This window comes from Podarcis tiliguerta (genome assembly GCF_965153285.1).
Source record: "Podarcis tiliguerta genome assembly, chromosome: 8".
In the NCBI taxonomy this organism is placed as follows: Eukaryota; Metazoa; Chordata; class Lepidosauria; order Squamata; family Lacertidae; genus Podarcis; species Podarcis tiliguerta.
The window spans coordinates 78447892-78474592 of NC_139541.1; the positions used below are offsets into that span (position 1 = coordinate 78447892).

General features: G+C 48.9%; 1 protein-coding gene across 2 annotated transcripts; it reads left to right on the forward strand.

Annotated features, from left to right (window-relative positions):
* Positions 1–24701, forward strand: HNRNPUL1 (heterogeneous nuclear ribonucleoprotein U like 1). Of its 2 annotated transcripts, none has more exons than XM_083455011.1 (15): positions 1–333; positions 5126–5263; positions 6606–6849; positions 7593–7666; positions 7818–7957; positions 8724–8823; positions 9946–10058; positions 11265–11531; positions 12552–12674; positions 13831–13959; positions 16258–16426; positions 18225–18563; positions 19215–19450; positions 21714–21911; positions 23560–24701. In XM_083455011.1, exons 1-15 carry the CDS (start codon positions 150–152, stop codon positions 23680–23682), a joined length of 2577 nt encoding a protein of 858 aa, XP_083311137.1. In that variant the 5' UTR covers positions 1–149; the 3' UTR covers positions 23683–24701. The 2 variants fall into 2 exon arrangements, with proteins under 2 accessions (XP_083311137.1, XP_083311138.1); XM_083455012.1 differs by having other exon boundaries at positions 21717–21911.
* Positions 24702–26701: the final 2000 nt, after the last annotated feature.

Here is a 26701-nt window from a genome sequence, read left to right on the forward strand (position 1 = left end):
CCGGCCAACCGGAGAGGCCGGCGCATGGCTGGCGGGGCGCTGAGAGGGGAGGAGGGCGGCGGCGGCCATTTTGAGCCGAGCCCGGAACGGAGCGCCGATGGCCGGGCAACCGCGACCCCGCGGCGGGGCTTGAGCGGGGGGGGGGGGATATGGATGTGCGGAAGCTGCGCGTCAACGAGCTGAAGGAGGAGCTGGGCCGGAGGGGCCTCGACACCCGCGGGCTGAAGGCGGAGCTGGCCGAGCGGCTGCAGGCGGCGCTGGAAGCCGAGGAGGCCCGCGGAGGAGCGCCGGGAGCGGGCGCCGACCAGCAGGAGCAGCTGCCGGACGGACATTGTAAGCGGCCGGGAAGGAGCGGGAGCCTCGCCGCTGGGGAGCGCCAAGCTGGGGGATCGGCGCCTCCGCTCCCGGGGAGAGGCATGGGGGGCTCTTCGTGCAGCTCCGTGCTGGGGACCCGGTCCATCTGTTTCTCTCCTTCCCCGGGAAAGGCATGGGGGTCTCCCGGTGCAGCTCCGCGCTGGGAACGGCAGGCCTCCTGTTGCGGAGCCACTGCTCCCGTTTCTCTCCTTCCCCGGGAGAGGCACGGGGGTCTCCCGGTGCAGATCCGCGCTGGGGATCCGTTGCATCCGTTTCTCTCCTTCCGCGGGAGAGGCATGTGGTCTTCCTGGTGCAGCTCGGTGCATCCGCTGCCTAGGAAATGCACGTGGGCCTCCCCGGTGCAGCTCCGCGCTGGGGACCCGGTCCATCTGTTTCTCTCCTTCCCCGGGAGAGGCACGGGGATCTCCCGGTGCAGATCCGCGCTGGGGATCCGCTGCACCCGTTTCTTTCCTTCCCCTGGAAAGGCATGGGGGTCTCCCGATGCAGCTCGGTGCATCCGCTGCCTAAGAAATGCACGTGGGCTTCCCGGTGCAGCGTCGATCTGGGGTCACGCTTCGATCTCGGAGTTCAGACTAAGGACCGGCGACTTGAAGCTGTGCTGCGGGGCTTTTCTTGTCTTGCAGCACAGACATGCACGGTGCAACTCTGCTTTCTGGTTCCCTCTATTCTCCTTCCCCGGCGCAGTTACAGCTCTGTGCCTTTTTAGCATAGTTCATCGTGAGAGAGTGTCCGGCAGGCGTGAGCCTCCCTGATGCAGCTGCTCCATGCTTGAAGAGACTTCGGGGTCTCCTGGAGCAGCTCCAGGTTGGGGGACATAGAATTATAGAATTGTAGAGATGGAAGTGACCCTGAGGATCATCTTGCCCAGCGATGTCCAACCAGTAGATCATGATCTACCCGTAGATTCCCAGCTGATCCTGGTAGATTGCGGGATCCTTATCACATACAAAAAGTTACTGGAGGAAACTACATAACTGTGCCATCCTCCCCACAAAAAGCTCAACAACTTTGGGCACTTCCCTCCTAAAAAAACCTCAACTCTGGGCAATTAACCCACTCCACGCATGCTCCTCCCCCCTCCAGTGACAATGGGTAGAATGGTAGATCTCTGCACAATGGGTAGATCACTGCCAGTTTTTTTATACTGGGAGTAGATCATAGTCTCTTGGGAGTTGGACATGCCTGATTCTAGTCCAACCCCCTGCAATGCAGGAATATGCAGTTTTCCCATACGGGGATCGAACCTGCAACCTTGGCGTTATCAGTACCACAGTCTAACCACCTGAGCTGTCCACTTGGACATAGCAAGGTGCTTTATCCTGAGCCAGGCCTATGGTCCACCTAGCTTAGTATTGTCTGTGCTGACTGTCAGCTGCCCTCCATGGTTCCAGACCAATGTCTCTCCAACTTCCTGTCTGAAGATGCTGCTGGGGATTGAACTTGGGACCATCTGCATTCAGGGCAGATGCTGTAACAGCTGAGCTGCAGCCGTGTTTAGTACTCCTGCGAGAGTGGCCTGGTGCAGCTCTGTGCTGTGAGCCTGTGTTGTTATTTCCCCATGAGAATCGCAGATGAGTCTTGTCTCTGGAGAGAGGTGGCACTACCTGTAATGAATTGTGGAAGAGCCAGGATGCTGGTTTGTTGACACCTGGCTCCCATGCCAGTTCTAGGTTTCACTTAAGTTGTCTAATGGCTGCTGTGTCTAAATCTGGGAACAAACGGGTGTCACGTGGCTGGAGGAAATTTGCAGGGATGGTGGCTGTGTACTCCCTCTGCAGTCAGTGGCAGCATGCCTATGCCAATTGCAAGCAGGGAGAGCGTTGTTGCCTATGAGATGCCCACAAGCAGGACCTGAGTGCATTTGGGTGGCCACTTTGATGCCCTGATGTTATTGTGTTATTACAGTGATACCTTGGTTCTCAAACTTAATCCGTTCCGGATGTTTGTTCCAAAACCAAAGCGTTTCAAAACCAGGATGTGCTTTCCCATAGAAAGTAACACAAAATGGATTAATTTGTTCCAGACTTTTAAAAACAGCACCTAAAACAGCAATATAACATGCATTTTACTATCTTAACGAGACTATTGATCCATAAAATGAAAGCAATAAACACTGTAGTGTGCTACAGTCACACGATCAATCAATTAGTAGTTGAACTGGGTTCCACACCGTCACAAAACCAAAACTAAAAAGAGCCACAAAAACAAAAATGCAAAATAAATAACAAAAACAGACAGACCTCAGTGTAACACTCAAAACGGAGCACGTTCAGCTTCCGACAAAAGTTCACAAACTGGAATACTTCTGGGTTTGCAGTGTTTGGGTTCCAAGTTTGAGTGCCAAGGTACCACTGTAAAATTTACTGCAGAAATGCTATGTGCTTTGATGATTCTGCTAGTAGGGCAATTCTGGTTGAGTTGAGTTAACAGGTAGTATGCTGGCTTTGAGTGGGACGCGGGTGGCGCTGTGGGTAAAAGCCTCAGCGCCTAGGGCTTGCCGATCGAAAGGTCGGCGGTTTGAATCCCTGCGGCGGGGTGCGCTCCCGTCGTTCGGTCCCAGCGCCTGCCAACCTAGCAGTTCGAAAGCACTCCCGGGTGCAAGTAGATAAATAGGGACCTCTTACTAGCGGGAAGGTAAACGGCGTTTCTGTGTGCAGCTCTGGCTCGCCAGAGCAGCGATGTCACGCTGGCCACGTGACCCGGAATCGTCTCTTGAGTGAGATGGGCGCACAACCCTAGAGTCTGTCAAGACTGGCCCGTACGGGCAGGGGTACCTTTACCTTTTTTATGCTGCTTTGAAAAGAGAGTGTCTGGAGATTCAGCAGTGGCCTCCCCCACCCCCTCCATCCTCTCAAATAATGCTCTTGCCTAGGATAATAGGACGGCAAGCAGTTTGCCTTGCTGTCATGTTTGCAAACATCCCAACCCAGGCATGATTAGTACCATGGCTTGTCATCTTGTAATATCTCTGGTCTGACTTCCGCTTGGAGTTTTACGAGTATTTATGCATGTGACCGGGACGCAGGTGGCGCTGTGGGTTAAACCACAGAGCCTAGGGCTTGCCGATCAGAAGGTCAGTGGTTCGAATCCCCATGACGGGATGAGCTCCCGTTGCTCGGTCCCAGTCCCTACCAACCTAGAAGTTCAAAAAACGTCCAAGTGCAAGTAGATAAACAGGTACCGCTCTGGCGGGAAGGTAAACGGCGTTTCCGTGCGCTGCTCTGGTTCGCCAGAAGCGGCTTAGTCATGCTGGCCACATGACCCGGAAGCTGTACGCCGGCTCCCTCGGCCAATAAAGCGAGATGAGCGTCACAACCCCAGAGTTGGTCACGAATGGACCTAATGGTCAGGGGTCCCTTTACCTTTGATGCATGTGACCAATGAGTACAGTGTATATTGTGAAATATGAGTTCTGGGGGCTGTGACAGGCAGAGGAAGTGCTGTGATGAGGAATTATCAGTCCTGTGTAAAAGTGGCTGAATATGCAACTTGGTGCCCCTACGTTTGTGCACTTCGGACTGAAAAATGAGAGCTTCTGCTGCATGAAGCGCAATTGTTTTGTATGGTGTGGAGTGGAGGGTGTGTACGGCACCCCCTGCCTTTCTTCCTTTCTCAGAAGCCCTGTATGCCTTGAAAGCTCCTTTTCAGAGAGAAGTAAAATTTGCCTCCTGTAGAAAAGCCATTTGTGTGGGAGAAGGGGAGACTCAACACCTGCTTGTTCCCTGACATTTACAATTAGCCATGCAGCGAACGAATTACGTAAAGTGGTTTTCTTTCCTGGGTGGGACTTTCAGACGTGAAACCCACTTGCTGCCTGCATCCTGAAATAGTACACTCCAGATATCTTCAGACGCTTTATTCTGCTGATGATCTATAATTGGCATTTCTCAAACTTCTGAGTTCATTGATCCCTTGGTGAGCGTATGAACTTGTCATCAACCCCAACCAAAATTTGTAGGAATATAAATGAAAGTCAAGGAAGATGTGTAAATATTATCAGCATTTATCAATCCTCAGTTACCTTTAACAATCGTGAAATGAAATAAATATACATATATATATGTGAAGTAAAACAAGTGAAACTAATATGTCTTATTAAATGTAGAAGTTCCTTGTTGACGAGGGATGTGAAATATGTATAGTGGTACCTTGGTTTACGGACTTAATTCGTTCTGGAAGTCTGTTCTTAAACCAAAGCACTCTTAAACCAAGGCGTGCTTTCCCATAGCAGCGTAGGATTCAGTTTACAAATGGAACAAACTCAACAGGAAGCGAAACGTGTTCTGCTTTCAAGGCAAAGTTCACAAACCCAAACACCTACTTCCGGGTTTGCGGTGTTCTTAATCCAAGTTGTTCATAAACTAAGCTGTTGTTAAACCAAGGTACTACTGTATGTGCTCATGCTCTGTATTTCTGAGACTCATAGCTCCTGATTAAACCTTTTGCACGATTGTAAACCTTCCCACCCCGTGGCCCTTTCCACCCCATGGTCTTTATTTGCCCCTTGCCCAGTCCCACCAATCCCAGGGGGGTCAATATCAACCCGTATGGGAAACCTTGCTATCCACTGAAACCTCACCCATTTTGTATGTGTTGGTTGGCCTTGCTGACCTAGACCGCCACTCTAGCCTTCATCTAGCAGTCAAGAAACGCTGGCACACATGTTTCCAACCTCCCCATTGTTTTTTCAAAGCTGGGCGTGGAATGGAATAGCAGTCCTGACCTATGCTCTTTCCTTTCCCATTTCAAGATGGCACCCATGACAACACTCATCAGGACAACATGCAAGGATACCACCAGCCATACGAGCACTTCAACGTTAAACAGGAGAACGAATCTGGGTACGAGAGGGGACCTATAGACCAAGATCATTCTGGCTTACATTCAGGTACAGTCCGGTGTTTTAAAAAAACCAACCCCAGACCTCTGTCACATGCTGATCATTGTAACTGTGTAGGTAGCACCCCATCGACCTGTTGCAAAAGTTTTCAATAGCAGCTGGGATGTTCCTTTTTTATATATAACTTGAGTATTTACGTTTGGTGGTGGAGGAAGGCGCCCAGAGCGGTATTTCATATTGGCTGGCGAAATGCACAGCCTTATGGTGGACATGAATGCCCTTGAGACACTATAGGGATCACAGAACATCTCCATATATACAGCCTCTCGTGATAAGAGTCCCTGCCAGTGTAGCCCGAGACACCAACTGTCAATGCCTGATTTTTAAAAATCCGTCTTCTCCGTCCACCTGCCCCCCCAGGTAAGTGAAAGGTAGCAATTTGTTTATATTGGGGTACAGTAAATGGCTGCACTTGAAGTCCACTGCTTTTGGTGGTGCTGCACCTGCCTCTTCTGCCACATAATGTGCTGTTTTTCTGAGGGGCAGATCTCCCCTCCCCTTTCAGCTACGCCCCAGACTCCATTCTGTGGATTTTTGTCCCCGGAGAATTCACAGAGTTGAGCTGCCCTCTTGTTTGCATATCCACCGCTCAGTTAACTTATTCATGTCCTGTGTTCTGCTGTGATGTTGGAGTGTAACGGAACTTCAGTGCATAACATGGGAAAGCAGGTGGGTTGTTTTATCTAGGGCAGGCATGTCCAAAGTCCGTTTTGGGGGCCTAATCCAGCCCTCCGGTCAGTTTAATCCGGCCCCAGTGGCAGTTTATTCCCTGGGGTAAAATCCTAAAAAAACAACTTCAATCCTAAAAGAAGCTCAACAACTTTGGTTGCCCTTTGGTCAGCCCTTACTTCATCAAATCTGGCCCTCTTTGAAAAAAGCTTGGACACCACTGATCTAGGAGATTGGTGGCTTTGGTTCTGCCTCGCAAGTCCCAATGACAGTACAGTGGTGCCCCGCAAGACGAATGCCTCGCAAGACGGAAAACCCGCTAGACGAAAGGGTTTTCCGTTTTGGAGGTGCTTCGCAGGACGAATTTGCTATGGGCTTGCTTCGCAAGACGAAAATGTCTTGCGATTCCTGGGGGGGGGGTTTCGCTCCCCACCCCCTTTTTCTAAGGCACTAAGCTGCTAATAGCCTTTTAGCAGCTAATCCGCTAATGGGCTTGCTTTGCAAGACGAAAAAACCGCTAGACGAAGAGACTCACGGAACGGATTCTTTTCGTCTTGCGAGGCACCACTGTAATAGCATTTCCTTCCATGCCCATAACTTGTGACCTCAGAATAAAGGCTTCCTTTCCCAATTAAATGCACTACGTTTTGTTTGAGTTTAGAAATGAAGACGGAAGTGAAGCAAGAGGAGCCAGCCTCTGGCTATAACATGCCAGCTTCTGGCTACAATGCACCTTCCTCGGGACCTGCATCTAACTACAACACTTCAGTTTCTGGCTACAATGCACCCCCTTCCAATTACGGCTCTTCCGACTCATCCCAGCCCTGGCAGCAGCAGCAAGGCCGCAAGAGGCCAGCTGAGGAGTCCCGGGGGCGCGGATATTACGAACACCGAGATGATAAGAGGTGCGTTCAGGCAAGTCTTTACAGGCAGCAGCAACAAGGTGGAAATTAACCCATGGGTGCCATTGAGATTGAAGCAGATACGTATTGCATCTCTCAGTCTGGGAAGTGCATTCTTTAAACTTTGTGGATTTGAGTAACTCTCAAGGGATGCTGCATATCTGGCAGAATTTACAACCTTTTGAATAGTAGGATTTTAAGAGTGGCTGCTTCTTGACTGATACCTCAGTCTTAAATGCTGAAGTGGAAACGATGCTTAAAATTAATCTATGGAGTATCTGAGTTGGAGGTAAATCCTGATTATATGTAAACACATTGATCATGGGTCAGTGGTAATTCTTAAAGCAATCTGATAAAGGAATGTAGTTTTCTCTGCCATCTGCTGAGTTGGGTTTGGGGAATCCAGATTGGGAGGGCTTGGAATAGGTAGGTTAGTTTTGGGAGAGTGATCATTTAGATCATGGCTATTTTGTCTGAGAGAGTGGTATTCGTGTTGTTCTATCTCTAGGTCTTTGTTTATTTGGCGCCACGGGGGCTTGTAGTTGTGGAGGTATAATTTATTGAGGTTTGTTAAAGCAATCTGATGACCCAGAATTTGTTTTTAGCAGTGCCTTTAGTGACCCAGGGTGGGAACCAGTTGCTATGCACTTGTCAATGCATGCTCCATGCAAGCTTCCCTTGCAGATTGTGTCTTGAGCTCATGAAATGGGTTTATGGGACCTGCATTTGCTGTCTTTCTTTTCCAGGGGCCGATCTCCTCAGCCGCCTGCTGAAGATGACGAAGAGGACTTTGATGAGTCGCTGGTGGCCATTGATACGTGTGAGTTTCCTGGGTGGTAGCAGCGTGCCATCGCTCAAAGCCTCCTTCTTGTCTGAACTTCTCAACGTGCACTGGAAAAAAGGGTTTGGAGGGTGGTAGCAGCCACTGGCGTGTGTGCGCTTCTGACTTCTCCTTTGGCTTTGCCTTCCAGATAATTGCGACCTGCATTTCAAAGTTGCCCGTGACCGATACAGTGGCTACCCTCTGACCATAGAAGGGTTTGCTTTCCTGTGGTCAGGTGCCCGAGCCACCTATGGGGCGAGGCGAGGGAGGGTCTGTTACGAAATGAAGGTAAGGGAACCTGCTTCTTGGTTCTGTAGTTGCTTTGGGTGTGTGTTTGTTGCATGGATAAAGACAGGCAAGCTTGTGAGTATTGATAACCACTGGTGTTGTGCTTTAAATAATACTGGGGCAACTCATAGAGGCTCAGTTTCCTTGATTCTGCTGCACGTCTACTGCCCACCCCCCTTGCCACCCAGAATTTTGCAAAAACGTTCATTTTATTTTTACGTACAGTGGAACCTTGGTTTTCGAGCATCTTGGAAGCCGAATGCTGAAAACCTGGAAGTAATTGCTTCCATTTTCGAACGTGCCTCGGAAGTGGAACAGCCTCCACTGCGTGTTTTTTCAATTTTCTCAATGGATTTTACCAGCCGCCCATTGCGGCTTGGTTTTTGAATGTTTCGGAAGTCGAACGGTCTTCCGGAACTGATTACGTTAGAAAACCGAGGTTCCACTGTATTTGCAATTCTGACAGCTAAAAGTTTCCTCGGTGTCATTAACAGTTCCAGCTAGAATTCGCTCTGGGTTTGTACCTTGTGCTCACTCACAAGCCTCTCATTAAAATAGCCTTGCTTTGAAACAGTGGCAAACCCTTTGCAGTAAGACTGCATCCCCAGATTGCTGCCTTCGCCCATTATTTGAGGTGCTCCCCGAAAACACACATTGAAGTGTGTAGAGCAAGCTCTCTGTCTCTAGAAATCCATCCCTGTTCTCAAGTGGAAAGCTGTGACTTCAAGATGTCTCATGACTAGGATCCCTCTCCTTTTGTCCTCAGATTAATGAAGAGATCTCTGTCAAGCATCTTCCTCCAACCGAGCCCGATCCTCACGTGGTGCGTGTCGGGTGGTCACTGGATTCTTGCAGCACCCAGTTAGGTAAGAGAGACCTTGCAGGTGCTGAACATGGAGCCAGAGCTCAGGACATGCACCCAACTCTGAAACATCATTTCCCAACTATAGTCAGTTGGCTACATTAATTATTATCCACGGGCACTGTGGCGTTTGCCCGTTCTTTTGGAAATGTCTGTACAGTGGTACGTCAGGTTAAGTACTTAATTCGTTCCGGAGGTCCGTTCTTAACCTGAAACTGTTCTTAACCTGAAGTACCACTTTAGCTAATGGGGCCTCCTGCTGCCGCCGCACCGCCGGAGCCCAATTTCTGTTCTTATCCTGAAGCAAAGTTCTTAACCTGAAGCACTATTTATGGGTTAGTGGAGTGTGTAACTTGAAGCGTATGTAACCTGAAGCGTATGTAACCTGAGTTACCACTGTACAGGGGGAGAGAAAGGGTTAATAGGTAGACCAATAGAAAAGCCCAGAGGCGGAGCCTACTTGTTTTTAAAAGGCTTAGCCAGAGGTTTAGACAGTTGGGAAAAAGCAGTTGGGGGGGAAAGCAGTTGAAAAAGCAGTTGGAAGACAGATAGAAATAGAGAGACTAGTTGGTTCTTGTGTGAGGGGAGGTAGGAGAGTTAGAGACAGGATAAAATGAGACTAAGAGGGTAAAAGGTAACAGCGTTTCGAATGCATTTAAAGTTTATTTGTGTTTGCAATAAACTACAATCTTCGTTGTTAACCTGAGAACGTGACTGAGACTTAGTGTTTTACCGGGGGGAACCTGGTTGTTGGCACCAGATTAGTGGTGTATGGTTCAATAGTCCGTGAAAGGACCAGGGGCTGCGTACGAACACCACAGGCACCTTTTTAAATCGGGCAGCAAAAAAACAAAACAAAAACCTGTTTTATTTAAATCCTTAAATGAAAAGTTACTACGGTTGCCACAGACAAGTGCCATCTTAGAAGAGTACTTCTCCAGCCCCTCTTGATGTAGTCAAAGAAATGATGTGAGAAGCTCAAAAAACAGCATGCCGTTTCTGAAGGAGGAGTCCTGGGGTGAACAGGATCATGTCTGGTCAGCAGGCTGCCATGATAAAGAATCTCCATGTCTCTTTGTAGACAACACTGCATTTATGTTTCTGCCGACTTCTTTTGTCTTGCTAGGTGAAGAGCTTCACTCCTATGGCTATGGCGGCACAGGGAAGAAATCCACCAACAGCAAGTTTGAAAATTACGGGGAAACTTTTGCAGAGAACGACATCATCACCTGCCTCGTGGTGAGTGCGGCTCGTGGTCCCTTGGAAGTTACGTTTCCGCCTCTTGCGCAGATGCGTAATGTCCCAGACACAATCAAATTGTTTAAATGCGCATGTGATCAGAGCGCATGTCATGGGGGGCAATGCTGAAGCCGCCATTGTTTGCATGGGTTGACAATTCTAACACTGCGGAAAGGGAGAACACCAAATATTTAGGTCAAGGGTGGCTAACTTATGGTCCTCCCAAGTGCTGCTGAGGTACAGGTTTTTAGTGTAGTCTAAAAATAGACTTGAAGTGATTCTTGCATAGTTTTGTGCCTAGCAACAAGTTTTCTCCCAGCAACAGGGTTTCCTTAGCACAACAGACTTCTTTTTTAGACATGTTCTGAAGGAGAGATTGGGGTTGGGTTGTTACTCTGCCCAGATGACTGAAGAGCAGAGAGGAGGAATATTTCACTGAACACAGTTTAACTTTTCCGAGCACAATTCAAAGTGTTGGTGCTGACCTTTAAAGCCTTAAACGGCCTCGGCCCAGTATACCTGAAGGAGCATCTCCACCCCCATCGTTCTGCCCGGACACTGAGGTCCAGCGCCGAGGGCCTTCTGGCGGTTCCCTCACTGCGAGAGGCCAAGTTACAGGGAACGAGGCAGAGGGCCTTCTCGGTAGTGGCACCCGCCCCGTGGAACACCCTTCCGCCTGATGTCAAAGAGAAAAACAACTACCAGATTTTTAAAAGACATCTGAAGGCATCCCTGTTTAGAGAAGCTTTTAATGTTTGATGGACTATTGTATTTTAATATTCTGTTGGAAGCCGCCCAGAGTGGCTGGGGAAACCCAGCCAGATGGGTGGGGTATAAATAATAAATTGTTGTTGTTGTTATCCTTAGACCAGTAATTGTATAAGTTGTAATGTTAATTATTTAAGTCAAACTAGAATCGGTGAAGTGTTTATTCCCACACGGGAATTCACCAACAAATGAGCTGAACTGAGAGAGAAGATTCTGGAAGAGTTTTTGGGTGACTGCTGACTGAAAAGGGAACCCCAGATGACTGGCACCATTCCCATCAGCCCCAGTCAGCACGGCCACTGGCAAGGGATGTTGGGAGTTGTAGTTCAGCAGCACCCAGAGGGCCACAAGCTAGCCACCTGTGCTGCAATGGGCAACAGCTACAGTTTATTGCTTTGGAGGTCATTCACTGGCTTCTAATTCCTTCCTTGTCCTTAGGACTTTGAGTGTGGCGACGATGTTGAAATGTCTTACATGAAGAACGGGAAATGGCTAGGGGTGGCCTACCGACTGCGGAAGGAGGCATTGGGTGGCCAGGCACTCTTTCCTCATGTCCTGGTGAAGAACTGCGCCATCGAGTTCAACTTTGGCCAGAGGGAGGATGCCTTCTTCCAAGTCCCGCCTGGGTTCACCTTCATCCAGCATCTTCCCTTGTCAGAGCGGGTGCGGGGGACAATTGGACCAAAGAGCAAAACGGAATGTGAGGTAGGTGGCACCTGAAAGCCAGGCTCCCATGCGCAGAAATTGTGGCCTGCTCTTTTGAACTCATTTGCCTGCTCACGCAAGTTGACGGATCACATGAACAGAGCCTTTCCTTGCAAACAGTGTTGAATGAGCCAGATGGGGTAGTCAACCCTTTTATACCTACCACCCACTAAATGCATCTTTCTTGATGGTAAAATTTCCTTACCGCCCACCAGTGCTTGATGGAAGGAGGATTCAGCTTGTGCTGTGGAACCCCCTAACGCCCACCTAGAATCCTGAAACGCCCACTAGTGGGCGATAGGGACCAGGTTGACAACCCCTGCCCTAGCGTAAAGGAAGTTTGGGAGAGATTGGTCTCTTCCGTCTCAGACGTCTCAGCTTTTATTATTGTTATTTTTAGGTGCAATCAGAGATGAGCAGAATCCTAGCTACTTTAGGTGTTATTACTTATAACCCGCTCCTCCGACTGGGTTGCCTGAGCCACTCTGGGCAGCTTCCAGCATAATAAAAACACAGCCAAACATCGAAAACTTCCTGATACAGGGCTGCCTTCATATGTCTTTGGAAAGTTGTGTAGTTGTTCATCTGTTTGACATCTTAAAAACCTTATAGCGTTGAAAACAGCCATCACCCTTGAGTGGGTGTTACTAATTGTAAAGAGAGACAGGAGGGACCTCTAAAAAGGCACTGGGAATAGAGATTTTTTTTCTTTCTACGCAGCTGTCATCCTGATAGTGTTTTTCTCATTTGGTGCTGTTTGATGCCTATCTTCCTGGGATACTAGATCCTGCCGTAGCCCCAGTTTTCTTCTTTTGGAATGAACTCCAGCTGGGTTAGGGAAGGTTGGGAGCCCGTGAACATGGTGCTGAGTGAAGCCATTACCACAAAACTACTGAGTTTTGACATCAGCTCCACAACGCAATCCTTTATTTGTAAAGTGGGAGTGTTGGCTCACTCTTGGGATCTGACTTGGGCACTTTTATATGCGGTGTGCTAAGCTGACTGGTGCATGCGTTTCAGATTTTAATGATGGTCGGGTTACCTGCAGCTGGGAAGACCACGTGGGCCATTAAGCATGCTGCAGCCAATCCGTGCAAGAAATACAATATTCTGGGAACAAATGCCATCATGGACAAAATGAGGGTAAGGTGGAGCGTCGCTGGCAGCATTTGGTGTGATTTGCCTTACACTCCTTTCTTAGTTTGCTGGCTCCTGGTGTGAGAATTAATCTCCGTGTACCCATTGTAAGTTTGCATTTCTTGGTATAGAACGTATTGATCTGATGTGTAGAGATCTTTCCCATTCTTATTAATTCAAGAGGGTTCTGGAAGCTTCTCCGTGTGAAAGAAACAAGCAAGAAGGTTCATGATATTTGAGTTATACCTTCAGAGAAGCTAGTACAGGTTTAAAATGGTTCTCTTTATCTCTTTCTGTGAAGGTCATGCTGACTATAAAATTAGGGCCAGAAGGAGCCTGGGCTTCACTTACTCTTTCTATCTCTTTTCCTTCTGGTGTGGTGTTCTGTATGCTTAGTGTTAAGCTTTAGACTTATTATAAGTTATTGTAAGTTTAATTTAAATCTGCTGCAACAGTGCCAATCCTGAATGTACTGGATATGTGACCATTGTGCTCATTTGCCTTCAATAGCAGTAAAGCTCTGCTGGATGATACATTAATTGCCTCTAGTCTATTGGGGGGGGGGGAATCCTGCAACGTGTAGGATTGTATAATTCATTCCTTTTACGTTTTTACTCCGCTAACTATATGTTGGATTTCTGCTCTGGATCATTATTGAATAGAATTTCATGACACCCATTGTGTCATTCATTCCTTTTCCTGCAGTGACAGTATTGCTGTCAGACCTTGGGCGCTCTAGGCGGATCAGATCTTTCTGATTTATAGTAGCTAATAGATATGTATATATCTTTAGAAAAAGAAAAAAAGCAGTGGAACGCTAGCACTATGTCATCGCAAAAATGCCCCATCTACATTCCAGTAGTGGCAGGGCACTTTCATTATTTCAGATATGTTATATGCATGCCAACTATTGCTCTCTATAGCTACTCCGTCCATTTCCAAGGTGAGATTTTGAACAGAAGCCTCCCAGGCCCATTGAATGGCTCTTTGATCCTTTCATGACTCTAAGCTTTTGTGGACAAAACATTTGAGTGTGATGCATACGTCATGCCGGTCCTGCAGTGGCTAGGGCTTATGGGAGTTGTAGTCCAAAACAGCCAGAGAGCTAAGCCCATTCATTTGAGGTCGCCCCGGAGATATTAACCAGCCTGCTTTCCCTCAGGTAATGGGACTCCGACGCCAACGCAACTACGCTGGCCGCTGGGACGTGCTCATCCAACAAGCGACACAGTGCCTGAATCGCCTGATCCAAATCGCGGCACGGAAGAAGCGAAATTACATCCTGGATCAGGTACGGAGCTATTCTTCCCTGGAGCGGTTTCTCTGTCTATGTCTTCTAAAGATGCCCCACTACTCCGAGCAGGGCAGCAAACAGGTTGTCTTCCATTCACCCCTGGAGCTGTTTCACAAGCATTGTGCACATGTGTGTGTATTGCACCAGGAATTTTAAAGGCATGTCCCCCTGCCTCTTTTCCCCTCCAAACCTGTCGCATGAAAATGAACCTATATAGTAAGCAGTAGCTGTTAACCACATTAAGCAAGATGGCAGACTGTGCTTTAAAATGGATGCAGGTAAAACAGGAGTTCAGCTGAGGGGTTTGCGGCTTCTGAATATAAGCTAAGGTAAGTGCATGAGAACCAGGTGAGTGACTTTTGGGAAGACCCCAAAGAGCCTGGTTCTGAGAAACAAATGGCTACCTTGCCTTTGCACAACATGCAAACAGTTGGGTCAAATCAGGCTTAAAAGGAAGAAGACAAACTTTGGGTTAAAGTGCTTCTCCCTCCCCACCCTAGTCTTTGTTTCGAATTCTGAGCAGCAATGTGTTCTAAGTAGCACAGCGAGGAATTCTTTAAAAAAAAAAAAAACCTTTCACTAGTGGCACAGTACTAGAGTTTACACTTTATCAGTGTGCGGCAACTTCTAGCACTTTGTCATGGTGCCTGGGTTTAAAATAGGGAAGAGGATGATTTTGATAATATATTATTTATATGCTGCCCATCTGACTGGGTTCCCTCGACCACTCTGGATGGTTTCCAGCAAATTAAAACACAATACAACATCATACATTAAAAGCTTCCCTGGACAGATAGCAGTTCAAAGATGCCCAAAGCCACGTATACGTAATAATCCATATAGCTACCATGTAGCTGAAATATATATAGAAAGGGAATTAAAGTAGGCCTGTGCTAAGGCTGATGGTAGTTATAATCCAAAGCATCTATAGGGCACCAGGTTGGGGAAGGCTGGTTTAATCCTTTCATATGAAAATTACTAAGGGAGAAGAAGGCAGTGGGGAGGTCAGCCTCCGTTTTAAAAAATCTTATTGTGTAGGACCCTGCTTCAGTCAAGTGGCCTTTTCTCCTTTTGTGATAAAGGGATTTGATAAAGGGCTTGATTTCATTTCACAAGCGGCTTCAAAAAGAGATGGGAAATATTCATGGAGGCTAGGTCTGTTGACAGCCATTAGCTAAACTAAACCTCTGTGTTGGCATTCAGCCCCTCCCTAAGTGTCAGGTTCTGGTACAAACAGGAGAGGGCTGCCGCCTTAACCCACTGCTAGTGAACTTTTGGGAAACATCTGGCGGGGGGGAGGGGTTTGCCTTCATTGGAAACAGTGCTGGATAGTGGGGTAGGGGAGCTGAAAATAATGTCAACATATATCATGTCTGGCAATCAGTGCATCCCTTTGGTTTCAGATAATACATAGGTAAGCGAGTCTAAAAAGCCTGGGACTCCGGCAGCTATGGTGGCTCATTTACCAGAAATAATGTATTTAGCATTATCTCTGGAAGTGTATGCCGGATTCTCGACTAAATCGAGCTTCCTGGCGTATGTTGTGCTTTAGGGGGTCTTAGTTTGGTCGGAATTGAGTACACACTTCCAGAGTTAGCGCTAAATACATACAATTTGTGTCCTGGGCTTTTTAGAGTCATCTACCCAGGTACTACCTGAAATCAAAGGGGCACATTGGTTGCCAGATGTGAAATTTTGTTCAGCTCTCCCACCCCTCTAGGAATAGATGGGCCTTTTGATTTGATTTAGCAGGACAGTTAATGTGTGCCCCCCACCCAAAAGGACCTAGAGGTCAGAATTGAAATGTGTGGAGGGTTTTTAACCAGCCTGCTAGGCTTTATTAACTCTAGCACTTGGGTGACTATACCTCAGAGGCTTAAATATCACATCTAAATGGATGGGTCCGAACACTCCTTTTTTTGCCACTTGTGTTTAAGCTGTCCAAATCTTCGTTTTTAGCTTGTAAATTGCCCCCTTTTCCCCCACGAACAAAGCGGGCTCTGTTCTGTTAGCCTGGCACCCCAGGAGATCTCATTTGAATTGCAAACGGCTGCAAATTACTGGTGCGTGTTGCTGTTTTTATCCTTTAAAACTGGGGAGGAAAGCCTTAAAGGTAGGTTAGTAGTCAGGGGACGACTCCCAAGCGGGTGTCACACACAGCCGGTGATCCACGCACATCCTTCTGTATCCACGGGTGGGCGGGGGGTCGTTTAAAAACACTGACGGACATAGCAACAGACTTTGACAAATAACGACCCGGTTTTATTTTTGCCTCTTCTTTTTTGCCGTTGCTAGACAAACGTTTATGGATCTGCCCAGAGACGAAAAATGCGCCCTTTTGAAGGTTTCCAGCGCAAGGCTATTGTAATTTGTCCCACGGATGAGGATTTAAAAGATCGAACAGTAAAACGCACGGATGAGGAAGGGAAGGATGTGCCGGATCACGCAGTGTTAGAAATGAAAGGTAGGATCCTAGAGGGGGAACCCCCATCGCTTTCCTCCGCAGGACCCAGGTGATAAGGGGAGATACCCAGCATGACCGTGTGCATCGTTTGAGGATTTCTTTAAAGTGATCCCTTAGATCATTCCCTTTTGGCTCCCTTCCACCTGCTCTATCTACCCCATAGTTATCGCTTCATCTTCTCTGCCCACCCAGAGATGCCGCAGATGCCCACGCACACGGCTGCTGTGGGAAAGGATAGATGCAGAAGGCACATCACGCCTCGAGGTAGTGTTTAGAATCATAGAATCATAGAGTTGGAAGAGACCACAAGGGCCATTGAGTCCAACCCCCTGCCAAGCAGGAAACACCATCAGAGCACTCCTGACATGTGGTTGTCAAGCCTCTGCTTAAAGACCTCCAAAGAAGGAGACTCCACCACACTCCTTGGCAGCAAATTCCACTGTCGAACAGCTCTTACTGTCAGGAAGTTCTTCCTAATGTTTAGGTGGAATCTTCTTTCTTGTAGTTGGGATCCATTGCTCCGTGTCCGCTTCTCTGGAGCAGCAGAAAACAACCTTTCTCCCTCCTCTATGTGACATCCTTTTATATATTTGAACATGGCTATCATATCACCCCTTCACCTCCTCTTCTCCAGGCTAAACATGCCCAGCTCCCTTAGCCGTTCCTCATAAGGCATCGTTTCCAGGCCTTTGACCATTTTGGTTGCCCTCCTCTGGACCCGTTCCAGTTTGTCAGTGTCCTTCTTGAACTGTGGTGCCCAGAACTGGACACAGTACTCCAGGTGAGGTCTGACCAGAGCAGAATACAGTGGCACTATTACTTCCCTTGATCTTGGTAGGCTCACCCCCTTCAAAATTGGTCAAAACCAGCACACACAAAACCCCCAAACGAGACAGCCTGCGCCACAACTGCTGCCTTTGAATCGCTGGAGCTCCAGGGTCAGGGGTTTTGCACATTTTCTTGGAGGCAAGCCCCGTATGTTCAGTGGGACTCGGCTCCCCAAGGAAGTGCGATTAGAAATGTAAGATTTGGCGCTTTTCCGGTGGAAATCCTTTTCCTGCTACACCGTAGCTGGGTAGCCTTTGCCAGAGCGCAGCAGGCCTTGGCATAAAGGCAGCCAAAATCTCAATGGAGCAATATTCAGTGAGAATATCGTGTGACAGATGGGTTAAAGCCCTTGCTCAATGGTTGCCCCGGAACGGGAAAACCGCTCCTCGCAGCAATCCTGTGTTGCAAGATAGGCAGAAATGGGCTGTTGAGCCAAGTGGGAGGTTTGATCCTGGCTCTCCAATCTCTAAGGATGAGACACGCAGCACTGGCAGCTGGTCTCCCCAACTCCCAGCAGGTTGGATTAATGTAAGGGGGTGTTTATAAAGTAGCGTGTGGGACGGAGGGGGGGCATAACTTCTCGTTCTCTCATGCAATCAGATATGAGGTCCTGCACCAATCCTCTGCACGAGACCAGTGGGGCACCCCCCTGACCGTAGCCTGGCAGGAAGGGAGGAGCTAATCTCTCTCATGCCATTCAGTTGAGATTCTTGCATTGCCGAGGTTTGGACTAGATATCCCTCGAGTTCCCTCCCAGCTCCATGATTCTATGCATCAATGCTTTTGGCTTATTGCTTCTGCTTCCTCAGCGTTTCCCACTTGTTCCTTTTTCCCCTCCCGTTCTTCTCTCCTGGAGCCCCGGGACGCAGCTCCCGCTCCCTTCCTTTTGCCCCCCCCCCCTCTTCCACTCGGCTTTTCTCCACCGGGGACTGACGCGCGCGCGTGTGTCTGTCTTCTCCCTCTGCACCAGCCAACTTCACGCTACCGGAAGCCGGCGACTTCCTGGACGCGGTGGTCTACATCGAGCTGCAGCGGGACGAAGCGGAGAAGCTGGTGAGGCAGTACAACGAGGAAGGCAAGAAGGCTGGCCCGCCACCCGAAAAACGCTTTGATAACCGCGGGGGAGGCTTCCGTGGCCGTGGAGGTGGCGGCGGCGGAGGTGGCGGCGGCGGAGGTGGCTTCCAGCGCTTTGAGAACCGAGGTCCACCTATGGGCAACCGGGGTGGCTTCCAGAATCGAGGAGGCGGTGGCGGTGGCGGTGGAGGAGGGTTCAGAGGTAGTGGCGGCGGCGGCGGAGGAGGAGGAGGAGGTAAGCCGACACCAGTGGACCCATTGCATTTGGGAATGTTTGTATTCTGTGCTAGATACACGGAAAAGGATTCTGAGAGTCGGGAACGCTGTTTCGGGTCTCGCCTTTGTCATAAACTTGGTCCCTGTGCAGGCATACAGTGAGGGGGGTGGAAAGTATTTGATCCCCTGCTCACTTTGCCCGTTTGCCCTGTGACGAAGAAATGACCAGTCCATAATTTTAATGGTAGGTGTATTGTAGCTGTGAGAGACAGAATAACAACAGGAAAAGCCCCAGAAACCCAGAAGACAAAAGTCGGAGAAAGTTAGCAGGGGATCAAATGCTTTCCCCCTTCACTGCACCTCTGAGCCATGAATGAATGAATGTTTGTTTGTTTGTTTGTTTGATTAAATAAATAAATTTGTACGCCACCCTATACCCATAGATCTCAGGGCAGTTCACAACATAAAATCACAATATAAAAAAGACAAAGGACAGCTTTTGATGAAGGTTGATATATAAATCCTGTAATGATGAAAATAGTAAACGTCGTTGCAGGATGCTAGCTCTGGCACCAGCTCGAGAATATTCCCGATCCAGTCGTTCACCACAAGGCAGGGCTGTAAAATACTGGCTTTAGCTTGACCTTCCACCTGTGGCTTCTTCATCCAGGCTTCAACAGGGGCGGTGGTGGCGGTGGCGGCTACAACCAGAACCGTTGGGGAGGCGGAAACCGAGACAGCAACAACAACAACCGGGGCAACTACAACCGGAGCAACCAGCAGCAGAGCAGCTACAGCCCGGCGCGAAACCAGAATACGTACAAGAGCAGCGGCAACATGCCCCCCGCCCCTGCGCCCGCCCCGGCCCCAGCTGCACCTCCCAGTACTTACAACCCAGGACCACAGGTGACGCCGGGGGTGTGTGTGTGTGTGCCTTCTGTTTTGGGAAACACAGAAACCTTCCTTGGGGAGGCCAAAGGAGGAGGGGAAAGTTCTTCAGTCCAAACTGTCCTATAAGATACTTCTCTATTCATTTTATGTACAATCTTTACAACAGAATACTTCACCCCCAAGACAAAACAGTATATAACAAAACCTTGAGTCTCATATTTTTGTTTGTACTCAGATTACCTTTTTTCACTATTCCTTAATATTTGTCTCCTCCTTTTGGTTCCTTATCCTTAATCTCTTTGGTCCCATAGATACAGTGGTGCCCCGCAAGACGAATGCCTCGCAAGACGGAAAACCCGCAAGACGAAAGGGTTTTCCGTTTTCAGAGGTGCTTCGCAAGACGAATTTCCCTATGGGCTTGCTTCGCAAGACGAAAATGTCTTGCGATTCTTGCGATTTTTTTTTTGCTCCCCAACCCCTTTTTCTAAAGCGCTAATCCTTTAAGCCTTTAAGCCTTTAATAGCCGTTAATAGCCCTTAAACTGCTAATAGCGCTAATCCGCTAATGGGCTTGCTTCGCAAGACGAAAAAACCGCAAGACGAAAAGACTCGCGGAACGGATCCTTTTCGTCTTGCGAGGCACCACTGTATCTTCTAACAATTTTTCAATTAATGCCCTCACCGCTCTCCCCCTCAACCCGTTGCTTCCCTTCACCCATATGCGATCTTCTTTACATACTGTTGTTGTTTTTTGTTGTGTTAACAGCTGTTTATAATTGTTGCTCCATATTTGTTTTAATAACAACCTATAACCTTGCGCCCTTTAAACTATTGCATATTAATTTTAGGCTCCAAAGCCAACTCTTTCCATGTAATCCTTTACGCATTCCCACTCTCTAGAATTTTTTTGATCAGAACAGCCTCTAATTGATGCTGTTAACTTGTCTGCCCCTCTTCTTTTTTCTTCTGCTTGTGCCCTCGCAAACAAGTCATTTTCTTCCTCCCATGTCTCTGGGCCAGGGGCAGCCAATGTGGTCCCCTCCACAGACCGTGGACTATAACTTCTATTACCTGCAACTGTTGGCCATGCTGGCTGGGGCTCTCTCCCCCCCCCCCCCCCATTCTAGTGCAAGGGATGGCCAAGCTTCTAGGCTCCTTAGTCCACGAAAGCTTCTGCTGTCATGTTAGCAGCTCCTCCTCTGATGGGGATTCAAGGAAGGAGCAGCACAGCAGGCACCAGGCATGTCCTTTGGGCTGCGGCAGAGTGGGCTGCACAAGAAAAGGCATAGGGACAGTGGCTGAGACCAGGGCAGGTGGGACCCATCTTCTTGTCTAGTTTAACTGCACAGTCCTGTGCATGTTTACTTGGAAGTAAGTGCCCTTGGGTTTCAATGGGGCTTGCTCCCATGTAAGTACACCTAAGACCCGGGGTCAGCAACCTTTTTCAGCAGGGGCTCGTCCACTGTCCTTCAGACCTTGTGGGGGGCTGGACTATATTTTGAAAAAAATATATGAAGGAATTCCTATGCCGCACAAATAACCCAGAGATGAGCTTAAGATAAAAGGGCACATTCTATTCACATGAAAACACCAGGCAGGCCCCACAAATAATCCAGAGATGCATTTTAAATAAAAGGACACATTCTACTCCTGTAAAAACATGCTGATTCCTGGACCGTCCGTGGGCCTGATTTAGAAGGCGATTGGGCCGGATCCAGGCCCCAGGCCTTAGTTTGCCTACCCGTGCCTAAGATGGTAGCCTTAAATAGGCTTGTGTTCCCTCCCTGGGCGTGCGAACTCGGGGTCCTTTGGCAGGGAGTTTACTGGCTGCATTTCTCAAGAACTGCATTTTGGTGGAAGGCTTAGTAGCGAAACTGGGAAAGCAACAGAGTTTTAGAATCGCTTTCCGTGGTGAGGAGGGAGTCCCTCCTCAGGTGGGTTTGGACATTGTCAAGGAAGAAGTATGTAGGTGTGTCGTGGTGACCTGTGGAGGAAAGGGGCAGACAGGGTGTGCCGGTGTCAAGCGTATTGTGTGGGACTTTTTAAAGCGAGGTGCCTGCCATGGTGGTGGATTTTGCAGGTGCAAAAAAGAGTGTCGGAGCCCTTGAAACGAAAACAACCTTTTCCCCTTAATGCAAGCTCCGGGACAGGAGTGTGTCATTTATCCCAGGGTATTCTGCGTTCGCCAGGTCTTCTCTTGCTTCTCTCTGTGGTTTTTTTGGTCCGTTTGCATGGGTTACAGTACAATGCGTAAACCGATTCCTTTGTACCCTCCGCAGCAGAGCTACAGCCAGCCCTACAACCCCCCATCCAGCTACAGCCAAGGGGGATATGCCCCGAGCTACAACTATGGGAGCTACAGTGGTTACAGCCAAAGCTACAGCCAGCCCCCGCCTGCACCAGCTCCGGCCCCAGCCCCAGCCCCAGCCCCCACCCCACCAGCCTACAATCAGCCCAACTACAACCAGTACCAACAGGTGAGTGAGAAGGAAAATCTGGGAGCAAGTTCCGTTCAGCTCAGCGGGGCATACCTCTGTGATGCTATCTGTAGGATTGCACTGCTAAATGTCTCAGCCTCACAGCCTCACTTCCATAAGCTCCTCTAGGAGCCTTTTTGGCTTAAAGAGCAGGGTGAAAATGCTGTTAGATCATAATAACAATGAGGCAGGTTAGGCGCTGGAGTTGTGGAGAAGGGATGAATTTGTTGCTTTCATGTTTCTGGGAAACTGCTCAGGGCATTGTGGCATCAGGTGTATTGGACTGGGAAGACCTGGGGCTCCAAGCTCTTGCTCAGCTAGGAAATATTTCATTTATTGAAGCTTCACAGAATTGCCAGGTTGGAATGTTGCTCCATACCCCTGGCTGGGAGGTGGGAAAGAAGAGAGGGACCCAAAGGTTGAAAATGAAAAACGTGGGTGCAAGGGATGTTTAGTGCAGTGGTGAAAGTCCTCCACACTTAAACCAAGAGAAATTCTGTGGCCTGTATATTTTAGATGAAGCTGCTCAATTCTGCTTTTGTATAGTGATGCAGGTCCGAATAAGTTCCCTGGTGGATTAGTGGGACACATTTGGTGCTGTGGTCTAAACCACTGAGCTTGAATCCCCCCAACGGAGTGAGCTCCCGTTGCTCTGTCCCAGCTCCTGCCAACCTAGCAGTTCAAAAGCACACCAGTGCAAGATAAATAGGTACCGCTGCGGTGGGAAGGTGAATAGCATTTCCATGCGCTCTGGCTTCATCACTGTGTTCTGTTGCACCAGAAGCAGTTTAGTCCTGCTGGCCACATGACCTGGAAAGCTGTCTGCCGTCAAATGCCGGCTCCCTCAGCCTGAAAGCGAGATGAGCACCACAACCCCATCGTCGCCTTTGTCTGGACTTAACAATCCAGTGGTCCTTTGCCTTTCTTTTTTTACCCAGTGGGCTGCAGTATCTTGTATACCCCCCTCCGCCTCCCCAGAACTTTCAGAACCAGATTAAATTGTGCTTCATCTGCCTTATTTGCACAGCTCAGAACCTTGGATCCCCAAAATGCGGGCGTCTTCCCTCTCGCTCCTCACCCCATAGCGATGGAGTACACATAGGAGCAAGCATACCCTTTTGGTTCTGCTTTAAGCAGAGAAGGGTTCGTTTAGCAGCCCTCCTTAAAAAGAGAGCTTGCCAAGGGAAAGGTGGAAGAAAGATCAACCTTGAGATGCATCAACAGGGGTTCTCCAACCACCCATTTATTTTAAATTGGGGCCTGGAGGCCTTTTTTCCACATATCTCAGTGATGGGCAGAGACAGAAACGCAAGTGGGCGCAGAGGGCTGCTAACCTTGTACAGAAGGCTGTATTCCAGCCATGCAGAAGCCAGAGCTTTCTGCACACCCACCAGTGCAATTTTTACGGTTCCAGGACCTATTCCATCCGGGCACAGCACCCCGGCAGGATTCACGCCAGGGGGTGGAGGGGCAGTCTGGGGACAGAGGGCTGGCTATAGAGGCTTGGAACGCTGCATTCACCCCGGGGTTCTCTGCCTCTGTTTTAAGTCATGCATAAGAAATACCAGTTGGCGCGTTGGATTGGAACCTTTCAGTTTTCCGGTGTCTGGATATCCGTATTGACAAGCCTTTTTCCTTCTCCCTGCAGTACGCCCAGCAGTGGGACCAGTACTATCAGAACCAGAACCAGAACCAGTGGCCCCCGTACTACGGCAGCTACGACTACGGGAGCTACACGGGCACCTCGCAGGGAGGCTCCAGCACTCAGTGATGGCAGCGCGCCATCCTCGGGGGTGGGGGTGGGGCGAGCAGCTTGGCTGCGCCGCTTTTGGCAAGTTTTTAAACTTGGCAGTGGGCATTTCTGTCTCGGGAAACCCAGGAGGGGGAAGGAGCCTCTTCCCAGGTTTCCTCTCTGTAGTTTAGCCTTCCTCAACTTGTTGTGGGAGGAAGGGGGGCTCCAGGGGTTTGAGACTACAACTCCCATCAGCCCTAGCCCATCAGCTGGGGCTGATGGGACTTGTAGTCCAAAACCCCTGGAGGGTTTCCCCAGTTGGGGAAGACTGCTGTCGTTTCGGAAGGTGGCTGCGTTTTTACCTGTACAGCTAGAGGCATGCTTCCTTTCCTTTGTACCATCCCTCACGAGGAAGTTGCATTTATCCCTTTTCTCTCCTTGTTGAAGACAATTCTTTTTTCTCCTTTTTAAAAAAATGATTCTGGACAAAGAAAAAGCTAGAATGTTCAGCCTTACATCCTTGTATTTTTGTAGGCCCAGATCCACCTTAGCACTAGCCTTTCTACAGTAGTTGGGTGGGTGGGTGGAGTCGTGCAAGGGGCCCCTCTTAGGATTTTTCCACCACCCCCTCTCTCTTCACCCCCACCTCGCACAAGTCTGCTAGTGATCATCAATTCCAAGCATTTTGGAAACTCTTCCTGCAGTTCAGTGTCACCCGTCTTTGAGGTGTTTTTATCTTGTCTTTTTCTGCAAATAACTATTAAAACTGGAGGGAGAAGAGATGGCTGTCTTATGGTAATTATGAACTTTTTTTTTTTAAAGACTTTTATGTAACTTTTTACCGTGGGTCAGCAGCTGTTAATATTTTCATCAAGGTAACAATTCCTTTTTGCTCAATACAGGAGAGGAGAAAACAAAAAGAGGGGGAAATCATCTTAAATGTGTAACTTTTTATACAATGTCTCAGTTTCTGTAACTTTGCACATGCTTTGTGTTGAGTTGAATTGTAACAGCTTTTTGTATTTGGAAGAAAAAAAGAGTGAATATTGAACTTTAAATCTTTGTTTGGTGTCTTGTGTTACCTACACCCCGCCCCCTTCTCACTGAAACATTTAAAAGCTATAACCTGCACACGGAATTCCTCTCTTTAAATTTAAAAACTTTTAAACTGAAGTCACCCATTGATGCAGCACTTACTCGTTTGGGGACCGTCATTGATGTCATTCTCCATCTCAATATCACCTTGGATATTTTGGTCAGAGGACAATATTAGGGACCCAGTCCTAAATTGCTCTTAAAGGTAAAGGTACCCCTGCCCGTACGGGCCAGTCTTGACAGACTCTAGGGTTGTGCGCCCATCTCACTTAAGAGGCCGGGGGCCAGAGCTGTCCGGAGACACTTCCGGGTCACATGGCCAGCGTGACATCGCTGCTCTGGCGAGCCAGAGCCGCACACGGAAACGCCGTTTACCTTCCCGCTAGTAAGCGGTCCCTATTTATCTACTTGCACCCGGAGGTGCTTTCGAACTGCTAGGTTGGCAGGCGCTGGGACCGAGCAACGGGAGCGCACCCCGCCACGGGGATTCGAACCGCCGACCTTTCGATCGGCAAGCCCTAGGCGCTGAGGCTTTTACCCACAGCGCCACCCGTGTCCCTAAAATTGCTCTTAGTGACCCCCCCAAATAGTATAGTTCTCCGGCTTTAATATTGTCCCTGTCAGCAGCAGGTCAGCAATAAATCACACGGACCAAGTGACGTTAACTCTTTATTAGAAGATATGGTGTAATGTGAAAGCAGGGTGAATCTTGGATTTGGCTGGCTTCCCTAGGGCCCAGGGGAGCGTGCTCAGTTCTCGGAGGATCTAAACTATACAGTCACCAAACAATTAGTGAAATATACCTCACGGCATTGCTTTTCTATGGAAAACCACAATTGGAATGCTGACTTGGAACATTACCGTATTTTTCACTCCATGGGGCGCACCAGACCATAGGGCGCACCTAGTTTTGGGAGGAGGAAAACAAGAAAAAATTATTCTGAATCCCAGAAGCCAGAACAGCAAGAGGGATCTGGCTTCTGGGATACTGTGTGGCTGTTCTGGCTTCTGGGATAACTGTGCCAAGCCTCTTCAGGGCAGCGGGATGAAGGCTCCCCGGCCCAAAGAGGCTGTGCAGGGCTAAGGCAGAAGCCAGGAGAGGCACATCGCTCAAGGGGCGCTGCGCTTTCTCTTTCTCTTCAAAGGAGAGGCGCTGTGCAGAGAGGGAGAAGGTGCAGCGCCCTTCAGCGAAGCTGGAGAAGGAACAGAAGGAGACCCTTCCGTTCCTCCTCTGGCTTCCAGGACGCTGCAAAGCGGGAGGAGGAACAGAAGGAGTCCCTTCTGTTCCTCCTCCGGCTTCGCATGAGAGGCGCATTGCTCAAGGGACGCTGCGCCTTCTCTCTCTCTGCACAACGCCTCTCCTTCACAGGAGCCTGCATTCGCCGCATAGGATGCGCACACATTTCCCCTTCATTTTTGGAGGAGGAAAAGTGCGTCCTATAGAGCGAAAAATACGGTAATTTGGAACACTATGGAACAGTAACTTATTAAAAGTTATAAGTTGCACCATAAATCTTATCAAAAGAAGGAGAGTTGGTATGCATTGAAAGAGTTGAAAGACTATTTGAAGAAACAAGGTCCGCTCAGGAGTACCAGGCCTAATGAACACACCAACTCTTCTTGGCAGGTAATGCCCATATGAGGCAGTTTGAAGACTGAAGGTGCCTGCCTTCCCACAGCTGCCTAAGCCACCTCCTCTCCTGTGTCCGTCCAAAGCAATCAGAGACTATGCTGGCGTGTGTGTCTTTGCTCCTCCCGTGTCATACCTCTCCTAGTTCTGGGAGACCAGGAGGGAAGGAGAGCTTATTGCAGCACCCTGTCTACTTCAGCCCAACTCATCTTTGCCTCTTGGCCTCTCCTCCTGATTCTGGACTTTTCTCGGCCACAGACTTCCACCCACTCACCAAGCCCTGTCACCTCTCCAGTTTCTGACACCTTCTCCCTCTGTCCACTCATCATCATC

Excerpts from the sequence above, each read along its gene's own strand:
- HNRNPUL1 (XM_083455011.1), top strand. The coding sequence starts at position 150 with ATGGATGTGCGGAAGCTGCGCGTCAACGAGCTGAAGGAGGAGCTGGGC. Across the intron at positions 8,824-9,945 it reads TTCTTGCAGCACCCAGTTAG|GTGAAGAGCTTCACTCCTAT; the intron begins GTAAGAGAGACC and ends TTGTCTTGCTAG. Across the intron at positions 11,532-12,551 it reads AGAGCAAAACGGAATGTGAG|ATTTTAATGATGGTCGGGTT; the intron begins GTAGGTGGCACC and ends CATGCGTTTCAG.